Source organism: Procambarus clarkii, chromosome 7 (genome assembly GCF_040958095.1).
Source record: "Procambarus clarkii isolate CNS0578487 chromosome 7, FALCON_Pclarkii_2.0, whole genome shotgun sequence".
Lineage (NCBI taxonomy): Eukaryota > Metazoa > Arthropoda > Malacostraca > Decapoda > Cambaridae > Procambarus > Procambarus clarkii.
In genome coordinates, this window is record NC_091156.1 from 19,073,907 (window position 1) to 19,098,010 (window position 24,104).

Below are 24,104 nucleotides of genomic sequence, written 5' to 3' on the forward strand. Positions count from 1 at the left end.
GATTCGAATCCGGAATTCTAGATTGTGAGTTGAGAACGAACCCAACTGCACTGTACTTAGGACCTTCGATAAGCCGCCGGCTTCCTGGCCTCGTTGAGGTCACTAGGGTTAGTGGCCCTCAGATAAATCAGGTAATACATCTATCATCTTCATTTTTGAGAGCTTTGAGGCAGGCCTGCCGTGGTACTCTTTCAATTCACATGTTCTCAAATCTGACTGGAGATGCACATTATGACTGGCGTCCTCGCTAAGTGGAGACCATAGCCTACTTCCTACTCAATGTCCCTGCGTCTCTCCTACGTGAACATCGGTGCACAGCTAAGTCTCTCCCTCACGGTTGCCGTGCTCCTTGACGGTGCCGGCCGGGAGGAAGACAGTAACCGACCAACACTACCACCACCAACATCCTCCAGCAGACGTTGTTCCTACTTACTGGGGAGCAACAAGTGACTTGTAGGAGGGTGTCCTCGTTGATATCGTCGCCAGGTGACGTGCTGCTCTCCTAGCTACGGTACGGATGGGCTCTTCTGGCTTTATAGCTCCGTATCAACACCAAGTAACATGTGTAGTCTGAACAGTAACAGTTAAGCACCTGAAACAGGGACGACACGTGCTTGTCGTCCTTGGAGAGAGACCAGACCCCGCTGTTTTGAGTTCATTATATGTTATAATAAGTTTAATTTTGATTCTTAATCACATCAGTGTTATCATTTCAAACGAAGGTGTTACTGGTTGTTTCTTCAATCAGTTGTAAGTGTATAGCTGTAATTTCACACCTGATGCTCTCATAATAATAATAGTTATTCACAAGAATGTGTGTACAAAGAATATAAGAGTAATGCACAATTGTAGGGCAGGAGTTACACATAGTAATGAAGCCACTATTACGCAAAGTGTTTCGGCCAATGTACTGTTCATACTCTTCACCTGCCAGTAAATTTGGATGTTGTGGCTTGCATCCTGGGAAGGGAAGGGAACAGAACTATCAGGAGAAGCATACAGCCATTACGACTATATAGCACTGGTAATGGGCCAGGATAAAGATCTGGGATGGGACGGGGGAAAGGAATGGTGCCTAACCACTCGACGGTTGGGATTGAACGCCAACCTGCATGAAGTGAGACCGTCGCTCTACCGTCCATCCCAAGTGGTTGGGGTTGCATCCTGGGAAATGTTGTCAATAGTTGGCCTAGGTGAACTTTGATAGGCCTACAGTACAGTACTGCGCTGTTGACTTGGGGGTGTCAACACTCGTGGGGCTCCTCAGACCACATGATTATCGTCTCCCCTTAAATCAACACCAATATATTATGGTGTGTTTAGTGTGGGTTTTAAAATCTGTTTGTAAACAATATTTGTGGAGTAACTTCAGAAACTGGATTTTGCCCTTCCCGTACCTAACATTAGCTGAAGCATGCAAACTCTGCACTGGCATTAAAAAATGATGTCCCAGTGCAGCTTGTCCTCCTAAGGTTTTCTAACATCAAGACACTGTCTACTAAAGTGCCCTTATCCTAACCTACCAGTGGAGCCTAAACAGAAAACTGGACAGTATCAGCTAATTTTGCAAACCGCTACCATTTCCTAGTACAATGATTTTTGCCCTTGGGTAAAGCATGCATCAAAATGTGACACTATAGTAGGAGGACAGGTTGCGCAGTCCCATCACACACGTTCAGCACACCGTGTGTAAAAGAGTTATGTTTATTATTTTCATTGGGGTGGGTTGAGTGGTGTTTTAGGTTTTGTGTTTTGTGTAAAGCATTGGGGGTGATGTAGTTTGGTCAAGCATTTGACAGTTTTAAGGCCACTCTCTCCCTCGGGGGATACAAGTCGCTTCATACCTGTGTTTTTTTACAATGAATTTTAAAACCTACCTAAAATAATCCTACCTAACCTAATCCGACTCACTGTAACCTAACCTAATAATATATTTGGTTTTAACAATTAGAAAATAAACAGTATGTTAGTGCCCCATAAACCTATACCTATGTTGTTTGGATTTCCCCCATTCAACTGTGAGGATATGCTTGGACTAATGGGGCTCCCCCTCAATATTATTTCTTATGCAATCCCCGTGGTGCAGTGGTAAAGCACTTGCCCGGCACTTCGCAAGCACTTTGACCAGGGTTCATATTCTGGCCGGGAAAGATTGATTGGGTGCCAATCCTTGACTGTAGCCTCTGTTCACCCAGCAGTGAATAGGTACCTGGTTGTTAAATGATTTGGTGGGTTATATTCCTGGAAAAATTAGGATTAAGGACCTGTCCGAAACGCTATGCATGCTAGTGGCTTACAAATATATAAGAACTCTTGTATAAATAAATACAAAAAATATATTTATAATCCTAACTTAAATACTTGTGTGTGTGTGTGTAATTACCTTCGCATTCTATGCAATTCTTATGCATCCAAAATTCTAAGTTTTCGGTTGGAAACAACTCTTACTACTTTTGGGTTCTTTTCTCTGATCTAGGCTGAACCTGGCACCTAAGACATTCACCAGGTTCACTTGTATTGTACTCTGGGAACTTGGCCTTGCAGGGTATATTTCTTGGCCTGCTTTAATGCACGCCAAGAACGACCCAGACAATACGTCACCCAGAGACGGTGTGGGTCTCTGGGTGATCCATTTGTCTGCAAGGCAGAGTTATAGTTTTTTGGGTACTTGAACTTGAAAATGCCCATAGAGCTGGTAAGCAGGGTGTGGAAGAGCGGGGGGAGGATGCATAAGCGAGGAACTGGTAAGCAGGGTGTGGAAGAGCGGGGGGAGGATGCATAAGCGAGGAACTGGTAAGCAGGGTGTGGAAGAGCGGGGCGAGGATGCATAAGCGAGTAACTGGTAAGCAGGGTGTGGAAGAGCGGGGGGGAGGATGCATAAGCGAGGAACTGGTAAGCAGGGTGTGGAAGAGCGGGGGGAGGATGCATAAGCGAGGAACTGGTAAGCAGGGTGTGGAAGAGCGGGGCGAGGATGCATAAGCGAGTAACTGGTAAGCAGGGTGTGGAAGAGCGGGGGGAGGATGCATAAGCGAGGAACTGGTAAGCAGGGTGTGGAAGAGCGGGGGGAGGATGCATAAGCGAGGAACTGGTAAGCAGGGTGTGGAAGAGCGGGGGGAGGATGCATAAGCGAGGAACTGGTAAGCAGGGTGTGGAAGAGCGGGGCGAGGATGCATAAGCGAGTAACTGGTAAGCAGGGTGTGGAAGAGCGGGGGGAGGATGCATAAGCGAGGAACTGGTAAGCAGGGTGTGGAAGAGCGGGGGGAGGATGCATAAGCGAGGAACTGGTAAGCAGGGTGTGGAAGAGCGGGGGGAGGATGCATAAGCGAGGAATTGGTAAGCAGGGTGTGGAAGAGCGGGGGAAGGATGCATAAATGAGGAACTGGAGATGAGGCAGAAAAGGGGAAGTGAAGATCGGTGGCTCCAACCACCGCAGATTTGATCTTGGGTTGATTTCTCTAAGGCTGAGTGGGGTATTCTTGGCAGTGCACACAGAGGCTAGGCATGCAAGCAGTTGGCAGTTAGTGGTAATTGATGGTCGTTGTTGGTGGTACTTCATTCTTGGGTCTTCATTCTTAAATCTCAGGTCTTCTGGCTTCAGTGCTCTTCTTTCTTCTTATATTTTTCACCAAGCTTGGATCGTTGGTTTTCTTGGGCTTCTTGGTAGTCTTACTTCTTGTTGATATAGCAGTACTGTCGGTCAAGGTTGTAGGTGTGGTGCCCAGAAAGAAATTGTCAGGTCTGTTGTTGCACTTCTGCCGAGGAGGGGATGGTGTTCCAACTGAGATATCTTTATCTGGCGAATCTGTTGAATCAAAAGCAGAGGCGGCATTCCTTGAAGGTTGAATAGTAGCAGGTCCTTGTGCAGGAGTAGAAGGTTTAGTTGGCATACACACAGTTCGTGGAATGACAGTAGTAGATGGTTCTGAAGGAGGCACGGCAATAGACTGTGTAGCTGGGATGATGGGTGAAACTGTAGCAGATGTCAACGAATGTGAAGACGTCGGCTCCTCTACAGAAGCTGTAGGAATGGGTATTGCAGCAGTGGACAATAGATCTGTAAGCACGGGAGTGTTCAGTGATATCTGGGTCTGGGTCAGGAGCCTGAGTAGAACTCGTAACTGGAGTAGAAGTAGCGTAGTCTTCATCGGTACTAGACTGACATTTTAGTGAACTAACAAAAATTGCAGTTGTGTCTTGCACAGTGCCGACAGTGGTTGGGGTCTGATTGGGTTACCAGGTTGATGTTTCCCTGTTCTGTCTTCCTTCTGCATTACATTCGCTTGCCTCCTGTAATCATATGCTTTTTCTGAGTTGATGGAACTGAAGAGCTTGTACCATTTTTATAATAGGAATTCACGGAATGCATTGTGCTCTGAATATTTAAAAAAAAAAACTCCATGAAATTCATATGCAGCAAAGAATTGTGTATCTCTTTGTTTTGTTTAAACTGTACTGTAGTTAAGCAAACATAGTTTTATCTTTTTTTACCTTTAGGTATAAAATAAATAAATATATATATAATATATATAATATATTGTAGTTATACTTTACTATTGCTTATTAAATGGCTTTCATATTGGTATAAAATATACAGAACAAGTCATGTTATATAACTACCTGAAGATTCATGTGCTATTAATCACTGATGTTCAGTATGGCTTGAAGCAACAAATTAAGATTGTATGTGTGTGTGTACTGTAAAATTCAAAACAATGTTGTATGATATGCAATACTAGACCCATATGCCCAATGACCATTCACAGATAAAAATAGTACATCAGTAATATAGATAGGTTATCTTGAACAATGTGATAACTCTGGTTATTATTATGGTTAATTTTTTCTCTTCTAGGTTGTTCACAAGATTAAAGGATACGAGCACCCAACAAATAACAAGAGTATTATAATTGTCAGTCAACATAAAAATTAAGAAAATCAGAAACGGATGCAAAGTTGCACGACACAGAGAAGGTAAAGGGGGCATGCAAAAAAGTATAATTTCTTACTTAAACCATGATATCAGAACAGATCAAAAGTACATCAATTGAAACCACGTCAGGAAAAAAAAAGTCTATATGCAACCAAAATGATTTAGTAAGTAACATGCCCTTAAATAAAAAGCAAGACGAGATACGAATTGGTGGTTCACTGGTTACAAAGGAAAAGAAATGGAGGTGGAGGAAAAATAAGAAAAGAAAGAGAGAAGAGCAGACTAGTAATGAGAATTGTGATGGAACACAAATGGAAACCAATCAACCAGTCGATAGAAAATTAAATGAACATTTGGAATCACTGCCGCCAGCAAAGAAGAAGAAGAGAAAGAAGAAGAAGAACCCAGGTGTGACTGAAGGGCTTAAACCAGTACTCATTGTCAAAACCCCGGAGGATTATTCAGCTAACTGGAAACGGCTGAAGGAGGTAACAATATAATAACTGATCTGTTTGCGAGTTTGTGGTGTGCATAGTCTTAGAAGAATTGTTTAGTGTTATTTATTCGTCAGGAAATTGTCATAAATAGTGTGTGAAGTACAGTACTGTAGAATGTGGCGTGACAAGGAAAGTGTGTATGTAAGAAAGGTACAGTGTATGTAGGAAAGGTACAGTTGAGGAAAGTGGGTTGAGTATGAATTCTCGACATAATTAAAGTCAACATTCAAAGTGAATAGGGTTAGAATGTAGCACATTTACATGTAGTCAAAAGAAAGTTTATACGAAAAACATTACCTTGAGGTTATCTTGAGATGATTTCGGGGCTTTTTAGTGTCCCCACGGCCCGGTCCTTGACCAGGCCTCCACCCCCAGGAAGCAGCCCTTGACAGCTGACTAACACCCAGGTACCTATTTACTGCTATGTAACAGGGGCATAGGGTGAAAGAAACTGCCCATTGTTTCCCGGCGGTGCCCGGGATCGAACCCGGGACCACAGGATCACAAGTCCAGCAACAAATGCAACAAATGAAATATGATCACACGGTTTCTGTTCACCCATGGTAATGTTGCTGGTCTCTGGACACACATGAAGAACAAGACACCTAGCACAAATCTGAAAGTAAAGGAGTTGATGATGTGTCGGCCTGTTCAGTTACTGTTCAGACTTCAGTTCAGTCTGTTCAGATCAGTTATTCTGTTCTGGCATAAACTCTACTCCGTTGTTGTTGTTGTTATAGATTCAGCTACTCGGAACAAGTTCCAAGTAGCACGGGCTATGGTGAGCCCGTAACTTACTTGGCACAGGAGCGGGGCAAGCAGCACGGGCTATGGTGAGCCTGTAGTGGACTTACCTGGCACATGAGCAGTGTGAACTCTACTCATTAATCCCTATGTTAATTCCCTGGGACATCCAAACACCCTGGACTGTTTTGACATCTTAGTACAAAAAAGGACCACAAAATCGCTTTATAGTCATTTATGTTATTTAACACATTTCAATTAATATTTCACTGTCGTGTGATTTTATGCATTTTATGTCATTGCGATGCATGGCACTGATGGGAATAGTAATTTTGTTTTACTTGCTGGATGGTTTGTTTAACACCTCAGGGTACTAACAGGGTTCAAAACATATTAAGGTAACGTTGCTTGCCTAGTGATACACAAAATTTACTAGTTCTATTAGTATTTACTAGTTGTAATAATAGATTCCTCTAACAAACTCACCTACCATATCTTCTAAATTATTAATTGGAATAGATTCCTCAAGATATTTCCTAGGTGAACTTATTACAAAAAAAATTGTTTTTGGAGTTAGGAAAAGTGGATGGGTTTGGTTAAAAAAAGGTCATATACTATAACTAGGTTTAATTTTGAAAGTAAATTTACTTCTGAATAGTATCCCACATCTTCTTAGTCTTTTATAGTGTTAATAATAAATGTCATACAAAAATCTTAACCAAAAATAAGCAGTTTGGGGGTATGTGAAAAATCAATGGATCTGTATAAATTATCATCCACACTTTCATGGAAATAAACATTCCATTCACCGTGGACCTCATGCGTAGGGTCCAATGGCCTTCACACACGTGGGGTCCATAGTTCGAGACCCCATACAACCCAGGTGTACAGGTAAAAAATCAATTAACTCATTTTTTGAAGAAATCATTTGGCTGGTTTTAATCTTGGAAAAGGTGAGTTTTGATACGTTTCTGCCAGTGGATGTTTGAATTTGGCTTGGTGGAGTTGCCAAAAATATTATTCTATAAATAGTTATGTAACCCCTATCTATTTAATTATTGCAATCAGTTCCCTAAATAATTCATGAAAAGAGTACTGTATTAAGAAAGAGGTTTGGACAAGGTAAAGTTGATGGGCCTGATTCATTTGTACCATGTGTGGGTTCTTGCTCTATCTTTGAACAGTACTGTAACTTTAAAGGACCAGATCCTGGTATATCTTGAAAATGAGAGCGAAATCTCTCTAGTCAGGTTCTCCTAGTAGATGTCTTTCCATACAACTTGAAATTAAAATTTAGCTTGGTGAAACTTATCCATAGACGATGGGAAAAATTGGTTTTAATGGTGACCCTCTTTAATATGACTGATTGCATTTTTAAAGTTTTTTTAGACACCTGGTTCCTTGGGGACTTGGTGCACACCTACACTTTGGACTCTGTCAGTGTTTTATTTAAATATCCATTGATTTTGAAGGTACAATGCCCATTCCAGTATCATTTGCGTAGCACAGCATCTTCTCTTTCGATTCATGCCATAATTTTAGTAAAAATATTTATTTTAACACACTAAGAATGTCAATCATGTACTTATTAAGTGTCTGAAGGCTTACAGCCTTACCTTATTGTTTTAACTTTTGGAGAGACTGGTTAAAATAATGTGATCATGCTTAGGGAAACATCTGGTAAAAGCATACTAGGCAGTTAATAACAAAAGGGCTAAATGATCATTCATGTTAGGATTACACCAGTATAGTTGTTACTGATTGTGTTGAGTAATTAATACTTTCGCGTTCCCGGGACGTAATCGATGTCCACAAATAATTCTGCGGATGTCTGCCTGGGACGTATGTGGTGTCCATAATTAAAATATTTGTTAAAATTCCATTTTTTATCCGAATTTTATGGGACTGGTTTTATAATGCACGCCTTTAGATTGTGAATAATTTGATACCAGAATGAACAAAGTAGTCTTAAAATTGAGGTGAGAAACCTGAAGAGTATACACATTTTGTGTATAACGCTCAATGGGTAACACACGGCCGATTTTTGGGTTTGCTGCGGGTGGCACGCCTGTCTTTTTGACCTTGTATGTATATATGTTATCCCTTTACAGAATTCTATTGGGAATAATTTGATACCAAAATGACCGATGTAACACAAAAATTGATGTGAAAAAACTGAAAACAGCATGCGCATTTAGTTCAGGTGTGCGGATAGGTGCTCGCTCATGGGTAACGCTCATCCAATTTTCGGGTTTGCTGTGGGTTGCACACTGGATATTTTTTTACCTTAGATGCGTATATCCCTTTAGAGATATATGCTACCTAATGCAAACAATTTGATACCAAAATGAACAATGTAACACGAAAATTGATGTGAGAAAACTGAAAAGAGCATATGCATTTTAATGGTCTTTTGCACTTACGGGTAACACACGGCCGATTTTCGAGTTTGCTGCGGGTGGCACACCAGGCTTTTTGACCTTATATGCATATACTCCTGTAGGGAATTCTATTGCGAACAATTTGATACCAAAATGAACGATGTAACACAAAAATTGATGTTATCAAACTGAAAAGAGTATTCACATTTGTGTGCAGATGTTGCAGGTGTGCCAATGGGTGCTCATTCACGGGGTAACGCTCGACTAACTTTCGGCTTTGTTGCAGGGGTTGGGGTGCGCCAGGCTTTTGGAACTTATAAGTATATACTCATGTAGGGAATTCTATTGTGAACAAATTGATAACAAAATGAACGATGTAGCATGAGAATTGAGGTGAGAATTCCGAAAAGAGTAGATACAGTTTGGTGAGGTTGCTCGCTCAAGAGTAACCCTTGGCCGATTTGTGAGTTTGGTGCGGGTGGCACGACGAGCTTTTGGACTTCATATGTATATATCCCTGTAGGGAATTAAATTGCAAACAAAAAGATAACAAATGGAACGCTGAAACACACAAATTGATGTTATCAAACTAAAAAGATTACACACATTTGTGTGCAGGTGTAGTGGGTGTGCAAATGTGTGCTCGCTCAGGGCTAACGCTTGGCTGACTCACCTTTGCTGCGTGGGGAAAGGGGGCTGTGATTTTGGGCTTTATATGCATATACCCCTGTAGGGAATTCTATTGCAGACAAAAAGATACCAAAAAGAACAGCATAACACGAAAATTGAGGTGAGAAAACTGAAAAGAATATACATATTTGAGTCTGGCCGCGCGCTCATGGGAAATGCTTGGCACACCATGAGGTAGGCTGGAGAGCGTGCGCCAGGGATGGGAAATTGTTAGTATCGTTTGCTAATTAGTTCCTTGTATAGTAATGCACATATTTGGGTTGAGAGTTATACAATAGCTCATCTTACTGTGTATACTCCAGTTAATATGTATGATTATTTATTACTAAATAAGAAATAACTTGTTTTTCTTCAACGTAATTTGGGATGTTATTGTACAATTGATTCTCATTTCAGATTATTGCTAAAGATAGCCAGAAATTAACAGAAGCAAAAGGTAATAGTGCGAAAAGTAACATACCTGACAAAAAAAGTACAGGTTGTAATAAAATTGGAACTGTGGAGAAGTGCAGAAAGACTCCAAAGAATAGCAATTCTGTAATTGACCGGCAACATAAGCAAGCTGAGAAAAGGAAAAAAGGAAAAATGGAAGTTTGGTTTGATAATGTTGATCCGATCCTTCTAGAACAAAGTGAGGAGGAGAGTGAAGTAAAGGATTGCAAAGGTAAAGGTGGCACGAAGGCGGGCGGTCCTGAGGTGAGCTCTGACAGTGCGGGACATGATGCCCCCCTGACGAAAACTACTTCCTTTGTAGGGTAAGTTTCATTTTCTTGATGTGTTCCTAATCTGCTTTTATGTATCGTTATCTCAAGTATTGTATCTTTTGTAGGAATGTATGGAGCTTTATGATAATTGTTACAGAGGAATACATACAGGGATTTTGTAAGATTGGCATTTTTCTGTAGTTATAAAAAGTTTGCTTATACAGCATTATAAGTAACTACTGAGTGTAGTTTCTTAACTTAAAAGCTCTTTAAAATTAAGCATGTTTATAATTTGTCTCTTCTTTGTGAGTAATTTAAACGCAAAAGTTTGTGCAATTGCAAAAACGGCAAATATTGTACACCAGAAAACAGTGCTGCCTGGAACCCTTCACTTGTTTAAATTTCTTGTACACAGTCCATGTTGTACATGAATACTGTACTTTTTTTTTCATTGTGAAATAATCATTTGTTTTTACACATCTTGTGTGATGCCAGAGTTAGTCATTTATTTTGCACCCCCTACACATTCTGTGGGTGTTTGTGAAAAGGCTTAGAATGGTACATAATGAGTTTAGGAACTGAAACCCCACAGTTAATTTTGGTAAGCAATTGGATGTGGGTTTAAATAAATAAATGTAGTTACAGGGTGAAAGCTACTCTCATGGTGTCCCGTCTTCCCAGTACTCTTTGTCATATAACGCTTTGAAGCTACTGATGGTTTTGGCCTCCACCACCTTCTCACTTAGCTTGTTCCAACCGTCTACCACTCTGTTTGCAAAAGTGAACTGACTAATATTTTTTTGACTGCTTTGTTTCCTTAGTGTGAACCTATGTCCTCTTTGTTCTTGAAGCAGTAGTTTTCAAAAATAATTCTTCTTTGTCAATTCCTGTTACATTGATTGTAACCGTGATATATATGTGCTTCAGCCTACAGTTTAGACCTATTGTCTTATGTATGACCCTCTGTCCTGCGTGACAGTGAATACTAGCATTAACCTCAATTTAATAAGACTATCAAAATCCTCAGATTAGGCAAAATTGTAATTAATTTTGTCAATAAAGATGTTAATAATAATAACCATTTTGTGCGTAGTGTTCATATCACATCTTTTTCTTCTATATTTTAGCTTTGGTATGTTTAACATCACTAACCTCTCCTCGTAACTCTTGTTTTTCAGTTCCGGAAACCATTTAGTTGGATGTCTTTGCACCTTTCCTAGTTTAGTGATGTGCTGTTTGAGATATGGCCACCATACAACTGCTTCATATTCCAACTTTAGTCTCACTTTGTGAGACTAAAGTTGGAATATGCAGTGACAGATACAGAGAGAGAGAGTGAAGACATTTTGAATATGAGAGCCAGATAGAGACAGAGGCAGACAGTAGATAAATGGATAGATAGATAGATGGATAAATGGATAGATAGATAGATGGATAAATGGATAGATGGATGGATAGATGTATAAACAGATGAATGGATAAATAGATCAGTAGCTGTATGGATAGAGAGTAAGATGGATGGATAGGTGGATGGATAGGTGGATAGATAGATGAATGGATAGATGTATGGACTTATGGATAGATAAATGGATGGACAGATGGGTAGTATAGTTGGTAGATGGATAGATATTTGGATAAACAGATGGATAGATAGATGGGACAGATAAATGGAATGTGATCATGCTTGCATGGATTATTCTGAGCCAAAAGGGAGCCACAGATGAACGTGCTGCAGACTCTCAGTCTGGAAAGAACCCGGGTCAACAATTGAGCTGGAAGGAAGAGATTAATTTCCACCAGCCCCCAGTCTATCCAAAAGGCATCCACCATAAAATCTTTGTGATGAGGGACTGGGGTCAAGTAAGCCGGAAGCCATGGTTCCATGCAGACACGAAGAGGTCTGCGTTGGGTCATCCATATGTCTCGCAAAGCTAACAAAATGCCTCATCATCAACATTTCACTCCATGGTAATCAGGCAAAAATGAGAGTCTTTGCCAGAATGTTGACATGTGCCTGAACATAATCAACATGGAGAGCCAAACTCTGAGAAGCCAGATAAGGAGCAACCAACAGAGTCCAACTCCATAAAGGAACATACCAAAAGAACCCCTTGCAACTCAAAGAACCACCAGGGAGAAGTCGGGGTGGAGCCAGATCACCGAGCCTGCTGGGAGATGAAGCGACTGCAGAGTAGTTGCTTCAACCAAAAGATTTCAAAATAGACCAGACCACTGTTAAGCGGGTTAAGCATTGGCAAAAACAACCCTAGAGCATAGGCAGCTGTTTGGGGTCTGAGCAATGCACTGTAATATGAGCACACGAGCAGCCTGTGCTGTCCTCATAAAAAAAGAACCGTGACTGCCCCTATCTACGAAGCCTTGCAAAAGAATCAAAAGGCTCTTGCATTGCTAAGGGTAAGGCACCTTCCACTGGAAGCCAGCTGTCCTTTCAGAGACAGCCACCCAAACCCACCAGGGAAGAGAATTCTGGCTAGGCAGAGGCAGCACCAGCAGATACCTAGAAATGGTCGCTAGGTACAAGCATACCTGGAGAGGGTTTTGGAAGTTCTTCTACTCCCCGAGCCTGGCCCGTGGTGAACGGTTAGAATCCATGCAAAATTGTAAGGCATAAATATACAGTACTTGAATGTGAAGCAATTAATTAAATACAGAATGAGTATACAAGCAAATTGCTCCCAGCAGGACAAAGAACCACATCCAAGATGGACTTATCTGAATACAGTGGCTGGGATTTGAAGAATGTGTAGCGGCCACGAGAAGAGACGCTGAAGTCCTGATACTTTGTGCCAGGCAAAATGACTGGTGATTAAGGCTAAAGGGATCAAGGAGCTAGGTGCATAGGTTGTCTATGCTTTGTTTACCTTGCTGATTGCCTGTTTTGTATCGTCCACCTTTCTGGTGACCTCGATTACATTAAAGTGATCTTGCATCCTCTGCTTCTTCGGCCTCTTTAGAAAGCGCCCAGATTTGAGCCTGTGGTCCCTGGTATCGTTACAGTGACTCACAGGGGCTTGGTGTAGAATGAATTGGGTGGAGCTGTATAGGTAGATAGCAACAAGGAGCCACCTTAGAAGACCTCCCAGAAAGGTAGTATTAGTTTATTAATAAAAAAAAGTTAGTAATTTAAACATGAAATATAAACTGAATTGTAATAGTTATCTAAATAATTTTTTTCTCCACAGTGTAACAAAAGTTATCGGAATGGATTGCGAGATGGTGGGAGTTGGAATGAACGGTGAAGACTCAATATTAGCACGAGTGTCCATTGTCAACCACTTTGGTAAAGTGTTGTATGACAAGTATGTCAAACCCACCGAGGAGGTTATAGATTACCGAACACATGTGTCTGGAATCCGGCCATCTGATATAAAAGAAGGTTAGTGATGTTTTTTCTCCTCTCGCTATGAAGGTTATTCCTGACTGCCATCAATTATTGAACCTATCTTAAGAAAAATTTGATATATTTTTTTCAGTAAATGTATCTGCATTTTTAAAAGGTAATGAAAAATAAAATAGCATTTGTAAGGGCTGTTATTTTATAATTTAGCAGTAATCAAAATTTCTCAAGGAATAAGAAATAGTGAAAGAAATTTAAAAGATCTACCAAATATATTTATATGCAAATAGTCTTTTTCTATAAACAAAATAGTATGGCACGTGCATGTGGATTATGAATCACAATAATGTGGTTGAAGAGTTTATACACAACTGAAAATGAAGAATATATGACAATTTTGGTCTGTCCTGGACCATTATTAAGTCGTGTAATGGAAAGACAGTGGAAAAGAAAATGATGCAAGGGGTGAGAGTGAATTGAAAGGTGAGAGGAAGAGAGAAAGTTGATGACAAAAATAAGATGAAAGGTAAGGATGAAAGGGTATTTGGCACACAGGCCAAAAACAACCAAAAACAACTTCTTTTCCCCAGACTACTCTCCTACCATTCTACTTCCATAGGAAAGTTAAACATCTTCCTGTTTTCTGGAATTGTTGGCATCCTGTGTTGTGGTGCTGTTGTAAGCAAGTCTGGAGAGCTTCTAAACTACTGAAGGGTCTCTCAGAAATCAAGGATTAAATGTAATGAAATGCCTTTCTGGAGGAGCTTAACAGTGGTGCCCTTTAGTTTGTTTGCTGAGGTAGCTCATGTCACATTAGCCCATATGTGGATGTGACAGGATGAGACATTCACACATGTCACATTAGCCCATATGTGAATGTGACATGATGAGACATTCATACATGTCACATTAGCTATTGGAGTCCTTATTGCCTACTGGAGACCAGAGCCAGAACCTGACCACCACCGTTCCGTGCTCGCAGAGGCTCTGGGAGCAGGGAATTGTTAAGCTCACCCTCATGAAGGAAACATCCAGAAAGTAAACAAAACAAAATGCAGAACAGCAAGATTCACAGAGAGAGAAGAAAGTTAATGGCAAATCACTCCACAAGCTATCCACCCAGCAGTTTGGTCTAAACCAAACAAAAAGAAAGCTTTGTGTTTTATAAATGGTCCATCTCCAATCCATCGATGGATTATATATTCTCCAATGACTTCTTTAATTATCCTGTAGCGGCCACTTAAACTTTCTTCTGTGATGCTGGTACAGTACCAGAATTGTGTCCTGTGTGACCACATGTTCCTGTTGTGGACACAGTATATCTCATCTTCAGGAGCAACTGAATGAGTCTGCCCAGGAAGTTGCTTTTTGTATTAATTTCAAACTTGTTTTCTCAGGTGCTGAGTTTTCCACAGTGCAAAAAGAGGTCTCGGACCTTCTTACAGGAAGAATATTAGTGGGCCATGCTTTGCGTAATGACCTGAAGGTTCTTTTTCTGTCTCATCCACGGGCTGACACGAGAGATACATCGAGGTAAGCAATATTATTATACAGACAACCACATGCTTTCTGGATACCCCGGAATTGAGACTAAACGAATAACTTGTGTCCTGATAATTGGTTCGTCAGCCTGAAATTCTTGGAGAACAAATTAGACTGTTTTATGACAAAAATTTTGCAATATTTTGTTTGTGCTCACCAATATGACAAGTTCTGATCTGTCAATATGACAAGTTCTGATCTGTTAGTTTACTTGAAGATTATTGTTGATAGTGCATTGTTATTTAGATGACAGAGGTGGTGGTGGATGTTGGTGGTGTTGGGCTGACTGAAGTGGAGATTATGGGTGATGAGGTACACATAGATGTTGAAGTGTTTGGGACATGATGTGATGTTCCGGGTGCAGGTGGTTCAATGCCAGGTTTACTTGCTTTACATTACTACTTTACATTACTACTTCACCTGATTCCTTTCTGTTACATATTGCTTTATCACTTTCACTTCTAAAAATTAGTCAAAGATGGTTGATATTAATATTATTTTAAAATATAGTGTTGCAAACCTGATATTCAGCACACACACTTCTTGGGATTCTATTCTCCACCTTCTTTATTAGTATGATTTTCCTCACAAGTGTCAGCACTGACTTCTTTCTCTTAATTATACCACTTGTAGAAGTGTGCACTGACAAAATGTGTGCATTTGGAGCCAACATGCTGCATGGATGTTCTTCAGTTTTGCCAATATATCCGAAGAATCACAGGAAAGGATGCTTCACATTCCTGTCTTGTGCGTTAAAACAATGGGACATGAATTTGTGACATCACATGGGTGGGATGCACTCATGTGGGGTCTCGATACTGTCAGTGGGGAAACTAGGTCTATCTCCCACCCACACATCTCCGTTCCACTGGGCAGCAAGGCTTAGCTTGTGCTCCCTTCACCACTTGATCACACATTATTTATTCGGACTGCTCACCTCGCCACTTTATAGCACATTATTCGGATAAACCAAAAACGAATAACGGGCATATGTGGATAAGTAGTGTCCAGAAAGCATGTGATCATCTGTCATAAGGTTATTATTTTAAAATATGCTTTATAGATTTTAGCTTTCATTCCTTAATGGAATATTATGGAAATGAATAAAAAAGGCTGTCTTTTGGCATTAGTACATTCGGACTCCTGTGCCTAAGGTTCTGTTTTTACAGTTTGTATTATATTCAAGGTTGTTTGAAAGAGATTTTGAATTTACAGTACTACCTTCTACTAGGTCGCATCAGCCGTGGAGTTCTATAGGCCTTACAGGAATCGGCTCCAGAACCTGGCCCTACCCTCACAGCGGGGCAGAGTAGTGACATGTTGACCAGACCACACGCTAGAAGTTGAAGGGACGACGACGTTTCGGTCCGTCCTGGACCATTCTCAATCGACTTGAGAATGGTCCAGGACGGACCGAAACGTCGTCGTCCCTTCAACTTCTAGTGTGTGGTCTGGTCAACATACTTCAGCCACGTTATTGTGACTCATCGCCTGTATAGAGTAGTGACATTTTATTTTTGCTACCTCATTTGGGAAGGCAACCAATTACCTCCATGCTCGAGAAGGAAGGAGCAACCTCTGCAACTGGCCAAGCTATATACACTGTCTTGACTCTGAAACCCTCGGACACTTTGGAGCCGGTAGCAGGGTTGGGGGGTGAGGAACAGTAGTAGGGGCATACCACACCTGCAGGAGATGGAAGAGGCGCAGCTGGAGTCAAGGAAAATGATAGGATGGATTATGAGAATATTAAAATCCAAGGACCCCACAGCAATGCTAATACTATTTAATATAATCACTCGTAGTGTCCTGTCTACAGTATTGCTTGGTACTCACTTCCTCTTTCAGAGCAGGAGAGATTGCTGAAATAGAGGGAACACAGAGAACATATATGGCACACATAGACATGATAAACTTCCTAAACTACCGGGACCATCTCAAAGCTTACAAGATGTACTCTCTGGAGGGAGATGACAGAGGTACCATATAATATATATTGTACATGGAAGATACTGGAAGTCCATGTCCCAAATTTGTACAGTAGAATAACAACTTACTGGAGTGAAAGGTACAGAAGGAAGTGTAGAATAGAACCAGTGAGGAGTAGAGGTGCCATAGGCACAGTCAGAGAGCACTGTCTGAACATCAGAGGTCCACGACTGTTCAACACCCTCCAAGCGAGCATTAGAAATATTGCCAGAACAAAATTGAACTTCTTCAAGAACAAATTAGATAAGTTCTTGCAAGAAGTGCTAGGCCAACTGGGTTGTAGTGGATATGTGGGCCTACTGGCAGCTGCAAGCAACAGCCTGTTGACCATGTTATCACAAGTCGAGCCTGGCCTCAGGCTGGACTCGAAGAGTAGAAGAACTCCTGCGACCTCCCCCTAGGTATTTAGGAGGTATCCAGGTAAGGTGGAGATTCCTAACACCACCAAATCCAGATCCATAAACATTATGTGGGGCAGTTTTGGAGCATCTATATCAACACAAAGCTGTGAATGCTGAACTCAGAACCCAGACAAACCTAGCCCATAAAGCTGCAGCTGCCTGATATACTTCCGCCTCAGATGCAAGAATAGAGAGAATCGGAACCTGTGAGGGAATAAACCTCACAGGATTCAGGGTTATAAGTATTGCTGACCCAACGGGCAGAACAGTAGAGGCAGACAAAATGATTGTTGTCACATAGCAAAGGCAACGAACCTCCTTCAGACTTGCCACTGGTGAAATTGGGCTCGACGGGCTGTCATTTATACATAACTGATCTCATCAGAGACTTGCAAAGGGGAGGGGGAATACAAGGGCCTGAGGTAAGTAGAAGTAGTAGGAGTAGAAGAACTAGAACCTTCTCCAAGTATGCCAGACAAGTACTCTCAGGCACTGGGAACACCAACTGAAAGAACAGATGCCAAAAACAACCACATGGACTAAGCTGCAAAAGGTGACTGTGGCGTGCTGTATAAACAAAGAGCATGAGCCCCCCATGTGCACACTAATGCAATATATTTGAATGATCCCAATCATGGGTCTAAACTGAGGAATCAAACAACTCTTGAAATACCCAAGGTAAAGCACTTGGGTATTTCACCCAAGGTGCTTTACCCTGGGTGGCCTTACCTCAATAGGGGTGAATTCCTCAACACCCCACAGGTAAGAAGTTCTTACCCTTTTTATTAGAGTAATGCTAAATGAACCTCCAGGGAAGTAACTGCTGCTGACATGCAGTTTGTAGTTCAAAAAGCCAAATCCACACATCAGGATCAGATAGAAAATGTACTCGTAAAGCTAATAATATTTTGGAATAATACATGCAGATGGGCCCCACAGGCCAAGTCCTAGGATGGTCAGTACTTAACTTAGGAAAAACCTGCCACCAAAGATATTGACCGTGGAGTACTACTGTGATGTACTAGGCAACATATCAGTGAGAGAACTCACTAGCAAGTTGGTGAAAGACCAAGCTTAAAGCTGCCTAGTGACAGTAATTGGTGCTATTGTGTTTGAGCTAGTTTAGAGTTAATTACTATTTTGTTTTGTTTGAATCATTTTGGGAGTTTTTTTTTTGCAGTTTCGAGGCTTTGATTCTTGTGAATCCAGTAGTTGTCTGTAAAGCTTCGCTGACTTTATGAAGGCTAGCCTGATGAAATAATTGAATGTAATTTGCTCTTTGTGTTTTTGTGAGGAGGGGCCAGTTTCTGGCTTTGGTCTCTGGTATGCCAAACAGAACACGTGTGACTGTGACTTTGTAGTGTGGAGCAATCATAGCAAGATAGCTATAAGCAGCCATCAAGGGACTTAAGAGACTTCCCCAGAAAAGTTCATTTTTGTCCTCAATTTTTTTTCCACTATTCTATCTTCAATTATATTTAAAATACCTATTTATATATAATTGTTTGACTATATTTGCGCAAAGATGTGTTCTATTATATGAGTTCAGATTTTTAGTTTGCAATCAATAGTGAAAAGTGGCCAAACTCGGTGGACTGGAATCCTTGGTAGAATATAAAAGATCCGGTCCCAGATATGTAAAATGAAGTGCCATTGTACTAACTTATGCTTCAGGTACAAGGGGTTTCGGAAGCTGTTTGGAGGAAGGACTCCTAGCCTCAAAAATCTAACAGAAAAGGTTATGGGCGTCCAAATCCAACATGGAGAGCATAATTCGGTAAGTTTTATTTGTTTTTCATTTAGAATGTTGTCTTTATTTATTTTTTCATATTTAATAGAAATATTCTTCATAATCAAGTAAATATTTCAATTCCAAGTGATAAGTAGAAATGAAGAAAGTGTAGAAGAATTTCAGCCATTATACCACACAGTTTTTCTTAAGTTTTACCTCTCTGAAAATAATTCGACATTCCCTTGTCTTCCCATAACTTAACATTTTTTATGAAGTTTCTAAGATTTTCAGGTCATAGGGTTCAGACCAGATTATGAAGGTTTAAAGGTCATGAGGAAAAAACAGCACGGAATGTAATAAAATGCTGGTTTCTGGGTGAGCCCCAGAGGCTCCCTGAAGCTGTCTTACTGATCAAATGCCATACTACTTGTCAGTAGTAATGAGTGTCATTGAAATTGAATTGAAATTGAATTGAAAGAAGTTTATTGAGGTAAAATACACACAAAGGAATGAGGTAGCTCAAGCTATTTTCACCCTGTTCAGTACATCGTGTTAATACATACATAGACATACATGACAAACAATAAACATATTACCGAACATTCTGAGCGATAAACATATACATTCCTCCTCTACACATGAGTGTCATCAGTGACAGAGTCCTTTTAAGCCTACTGGGAACCATGAGCCAGAACTTGGCCCCCTCAGAGAGGTGAAGGGAGCAATGCCCATGAATACAAAACATTTAAAGTATGTCACCTTGCCATCGACTGGGAAAGGACCCAGAAAGGTAGGCGAATCAAAACAGACCACTGTCTGGTTGAAAATTGCAAGCTACATCCTCACAAGCACAAAAGAACTCCCGTAGAACACAAACTAACAAGCAAAACTTGTTTTGCAGTTGGGTAGGGCTGGGGCTTCACCTGCTGCTTTCACCCCAAAGCTTCATCAAAGCTCGTATTTTCCTAGTCATCAGCAGTGCCATTGTCTATCCAGCTTACAGTCTACCTTCATGTCCATGACTTTTGGAAGTATGCCACTCTTTCGGCTGTGTTTGTGAACATGTCCTGAGCTGATATTCAGGCATGGGGGGTTTTGATGTCAAACAGGTTCTGGCAACCCAGTATTTGGTGCATGTTCCTGGGCCTCGGCACTCTTGTGTGGCCTTGGGTTGTCTCTTGGCTGGGAGTCTCATCCTTGTCCTAATTCCTGCTTTGCTTCCTCTTTCCTAGTAAGTTCCCATGTTTTCTTCTCCACGGATAGTTACATTCAGGGATTCACAAGGGGGCTTCCCTATAGAAAACCATCATTGAATGTAATAAAATGCCAATTTCTTTGTAAGCGCCAGTGGCTCCCTGATCCCCTTTCTCCCTTCCCGGTCGTTAGTGGATGCTTACATCTGCCCTAGAACTGAACTTGGGGATACTGGCTGGCAGTAGGTTGCCTGGCACCCCCCCCCCCCCCCAAGTGAGAGAGAGAGCTTGGACAAATGAGCTCATGCTAATTCAGAAAGATTGCAATCATTTGTTTACATAGTTGGGGAGTTCTTCTGGCTCGTTTTGAGGCTTCTGATTCTTTTGAATCTAGTAGTGGTTAGTTTTGGCTCACTGATTTTTGTATTGCTTTCACCGTTGTGGTGGCCTAAAACATGCCACTGCTCCTTGTGCCTCAGTGATAGGGCCAGTTTCTGGCTTCCAGTCCCTGGTAGGCCTCTAGCACACTATGGCCGACATGTCCCAGTAGATGGTAACCATCTCGGTGTATAGCTTCAGGAAGCCTCCGGGGCTAAACCAGAAATTGGTATTTCATTACATTCAATGCGGTTTTTTCTGGTGCAGACCGGTCCCAACCCCCTGTCAAGCTGCCTAGTCAAGCATTGTTCCCTTCTTTGATTCTATGTTGTGCCACACTGTTACTGAAAGATTTCCGATGTAATTTTTTTTTAACAGAAACTTAGATAATTATCAGGTATTGGGTTCACCAAATTTTCAAAGCTATTCTCTATTTTGTTTATCTGTTCAGTGAATTCCTCAGCCATCGCATCTGGCAGTTTGTATCTTAGGAAAATAACTTAAGTTTATTTTCTCTATTTTTACAAGTTTATTTTCTCTATTTTTACTCCCAGTACCTCTACCACCTCATTTGTAGAGTTAAAGAGCTCCGAGCATGCAAAGTCTTCCCTAATATATAGACCCACTCCTCCATGTGACCTGTTTACCTTATCACATCTGTATAGATTATGTCCTGGTATCCAGATCTCACTGTCCAAGAATTTCCCTGCATGAGTTTCTGTGAAAGCTCCAAATACTGCATTTGACTCAGTGAAGAGGCCATTTATGAACTGTATTTTGTATTTTGTTCTTGTTTTTAATCCTTGTATGTTGGCAAAGATGAATGAGATACACTATTTGGGGTAATTTGACTGGGAGACTTCTGGCCGATCCATTATGAGTGGATATATCGAGTTTGTTCTAACCAGTGCTGATTGTTGTAAGGCAGTTGCCTGTTGTAGTTGTAGTTCCTTTGCGGTGTGTAATTGTATATGGGATTCTGGTATGCAAGTGGGTCTGTTATCCAGTTCCATACATTCTCTATGTTCCCCCTTTTGAAATCTCTTGGCTTGCTATAAAAAATTATTTGAGCTTCCTCCAAATCCATTATCTTGCTTGCCACTCTTTATGTAGCATTCTGTGCCTTTCACATGAAAGTATGGGCAGCTGAGGTCATAGCATTTTCTGTCCTCGAGTGAGGTTTGGCACATGTCAGGATGGAAAAACCTACATGTTGATCCAAATCGACACTGTCCTTTCCTAAGCGTATTTAAAAAATATTTGGGATGGTGGTAAACAGATGGTGATGGTGCATTCTATTCTTTTCTTATTTCCAGCATATCTATGTCTGTATATGCCCTTTACATAGAATTTGCATATGTCTATCGTTCTGGTCTGACTCGCTCTATCGGGGACCGTTGAAGTGTCTGTACCTATCAAGCTGTCAGTGCTGTCTGTTACACTTTCTAGTCTACTGTCGTCTGCATCCAGGCATACTGAATCAGAGTTTACAACTTCCTGAGATTCTGCTTCGGTTTCCTCCCTGACTGCCCCTGGTCTATTAGAATTATTGTTGCTCATTTCCCACTCTTTCTGGATAGCTGGTAGGCTTTCAATGAATGAAGTTTTCCAGTCATGAGTCATGGTATCTAGAAGGTTTTTTAGTATATTCCAAGATGGCAAGTAATTTTTACATACCCAGAGTAAATGGTCAGGTCTCAGTCCCATGGTATTACTCACTCCTGTACAAGCCGAATGAAATTTATTCTTACATATATAACATTCAATTCCCGTTGCCTTTGTCTTCAAGCTTTATTACAGGTGACCACAAATTAGTTTGTTTACTGCCATATTGCCGTGTTTTGCTGTTGTTTGCTCGTGTTACCCGGTAGGACAATAAGAACTCTGTGATTAGGTAACACCTAGTAGTATGGCATTAAATCAGTGATAGCTTCAGGAAGCCTCCGGCACTCGCCCAGAAATTGGCATTTCATTACATTCAATGCTGGTTATTTGGAATTAGTTTTTCTTGTGCACCACAGGGGTTATATTAAACAGGTGTGCAGTGTAGAGGTTAATGGAACCTTTATTGACCGAGTAATTTTCTTTCTCAATCATCTTTCTGCTCTCATATTTACATTCCAAATGATATCTTGGAGCTTTTGAGGATTCTGATTAGGATAATGTTAGCCAATCAGGCTTGGCGTGATATTTTGATAATTATTTGCTTACTTGTTCTTCATAGATATATAGCAGTCCATATCAAGATGGTCATATCATGTTTTGTTATAATCGTTTTCATATTTGTAGGTTCAAGATGCCCAAGCTGCCATGCGCTTGTACACAATGCACCGTAGAGAATGGGAAGAATTTATATCTAAGAAAAGGAGAAAGCTAACTGCCAAAAAGAAGAGCAAACCATCCACTGCTGTGACAAAGAGTGACAGTGATGCTGTGACAAAGAGTGACAGTGATGCTGTGACAAAGAGTGACAGTGATGCTGTGACAAAGAGTGACAGTGATAGTGAGGAATGATTTACATACATGATCATTATGCAGTATGCAGTGTATTTTTCCAACATGCTTTCTCCCCCCCCCTCCTCTCTCTCTCTGTCTGTCTGTCTTTCTCTCTCTCTTTCTCTCTCTCTTTCTCTCTCTCTCTCTTTCTCTCTCTCTCTCTTTCTCTCTCTCTCTCTTTCTCTCTCTCTCTCTTTCTTTCTTTGATTGGGAAGTTTACATCCTGGTGAACTGTTTTAATAAATGTAGGCAAAGCTGCCAAAGATTGGGAAAAGATGTACAGGGGCCAGATTCACGAAGCAATTACGCAAGCACTTACGAACCTGTACATCTTTTCTTAATCTTTGGCGGCTTTGTTTACAATTATTAAACAGTTCATGAGCTCTGAAGCACCAGGAGGCTGTTTATAACAATAACAACAGTTGAATGGGAAGTTTTCATGCTGGTAAACTGTTTAATAAATGTAACCAAAGCCGTCAAAGATTGAGGAAAGATGTAAACGTTCGTAAGTACTTGTGTAACTGCTTGATGACTCCTGGCCCTGTGCGGTATTCTTCATGATCTCCCAAAGTTTGTTGATCTCTTCCACTTAACTACCACATTCTCTCTCTCCATATTCTTGGCACTGTTGTAATAATTTCTATGGCAATTTGGTATATAATCTTCCTTCTTTTTCTTATATTGTGCCTCTGTAATTTTTCACTCACTCTTATCCTACTCAATTGTGTTGCACTCATGACAATTTTTGCACAAAATATTAGTCCAATATCAACCCAGTGAAAATATCCACTGAGTAGGTAATACCAGCTTGAGAATATCCACTGAATAGGTAATACCAAATTGGGAATTTCCACTGAATAGGTAATACCAGCTTGGGATTGATTGATGTGCCCTTGGTATGCCATGACCTGTCGAAGGACACATTAATGTCAAGGACTTCACTCTTCAATTCACTACTGTAATAACCTATGACTTTCTCAGGAGTTCCATCTTATACCCCTTAACTATTTGTCAAATGCCTCATCTCTTATCATTTTCTGGTACTTTGTATAAACAATGGGCAAAATGA

General features: G+C 40.8%; 1 protein-coding gene across 2 annotated transcripts; it reads left to right on the forward strand.

Moving 5' to 3' along the window:
* On the forward strand, nt 1-24,104 carry LOC123761391 (uncharacterized). Of its 2 annotated transcripts, none has more exons than XM_069313703.1 (7): nt 1-131; nt 4,853-5,418; nt 9,639-9,997; nt 13,150-13,343; nt 14,702-14,837; nt 18,911-19,013; nt 22,829-24,104. In XM_069313703.1, the coding sequence occupies exons 2-7, from the start codon at nt 5,014-5,016 to the stop codon at nt 23,051-23,053; spliced, it is 1,422 nt and encodes a 473-aa protein (XP_069169804.1). In that variant the 5' UTR covers nt 1-131; nt 4,853-5,013; the 3' UTR covers nt 23,054-24,104. The 2 variants fall into 2 exon arrangements, with proteins under 2 accessions (XP_069169804.1, XP_045603361.2); XM_045747405.2 differs by lacking the exon at nt 1-131 and adding an exon at nt 319-511.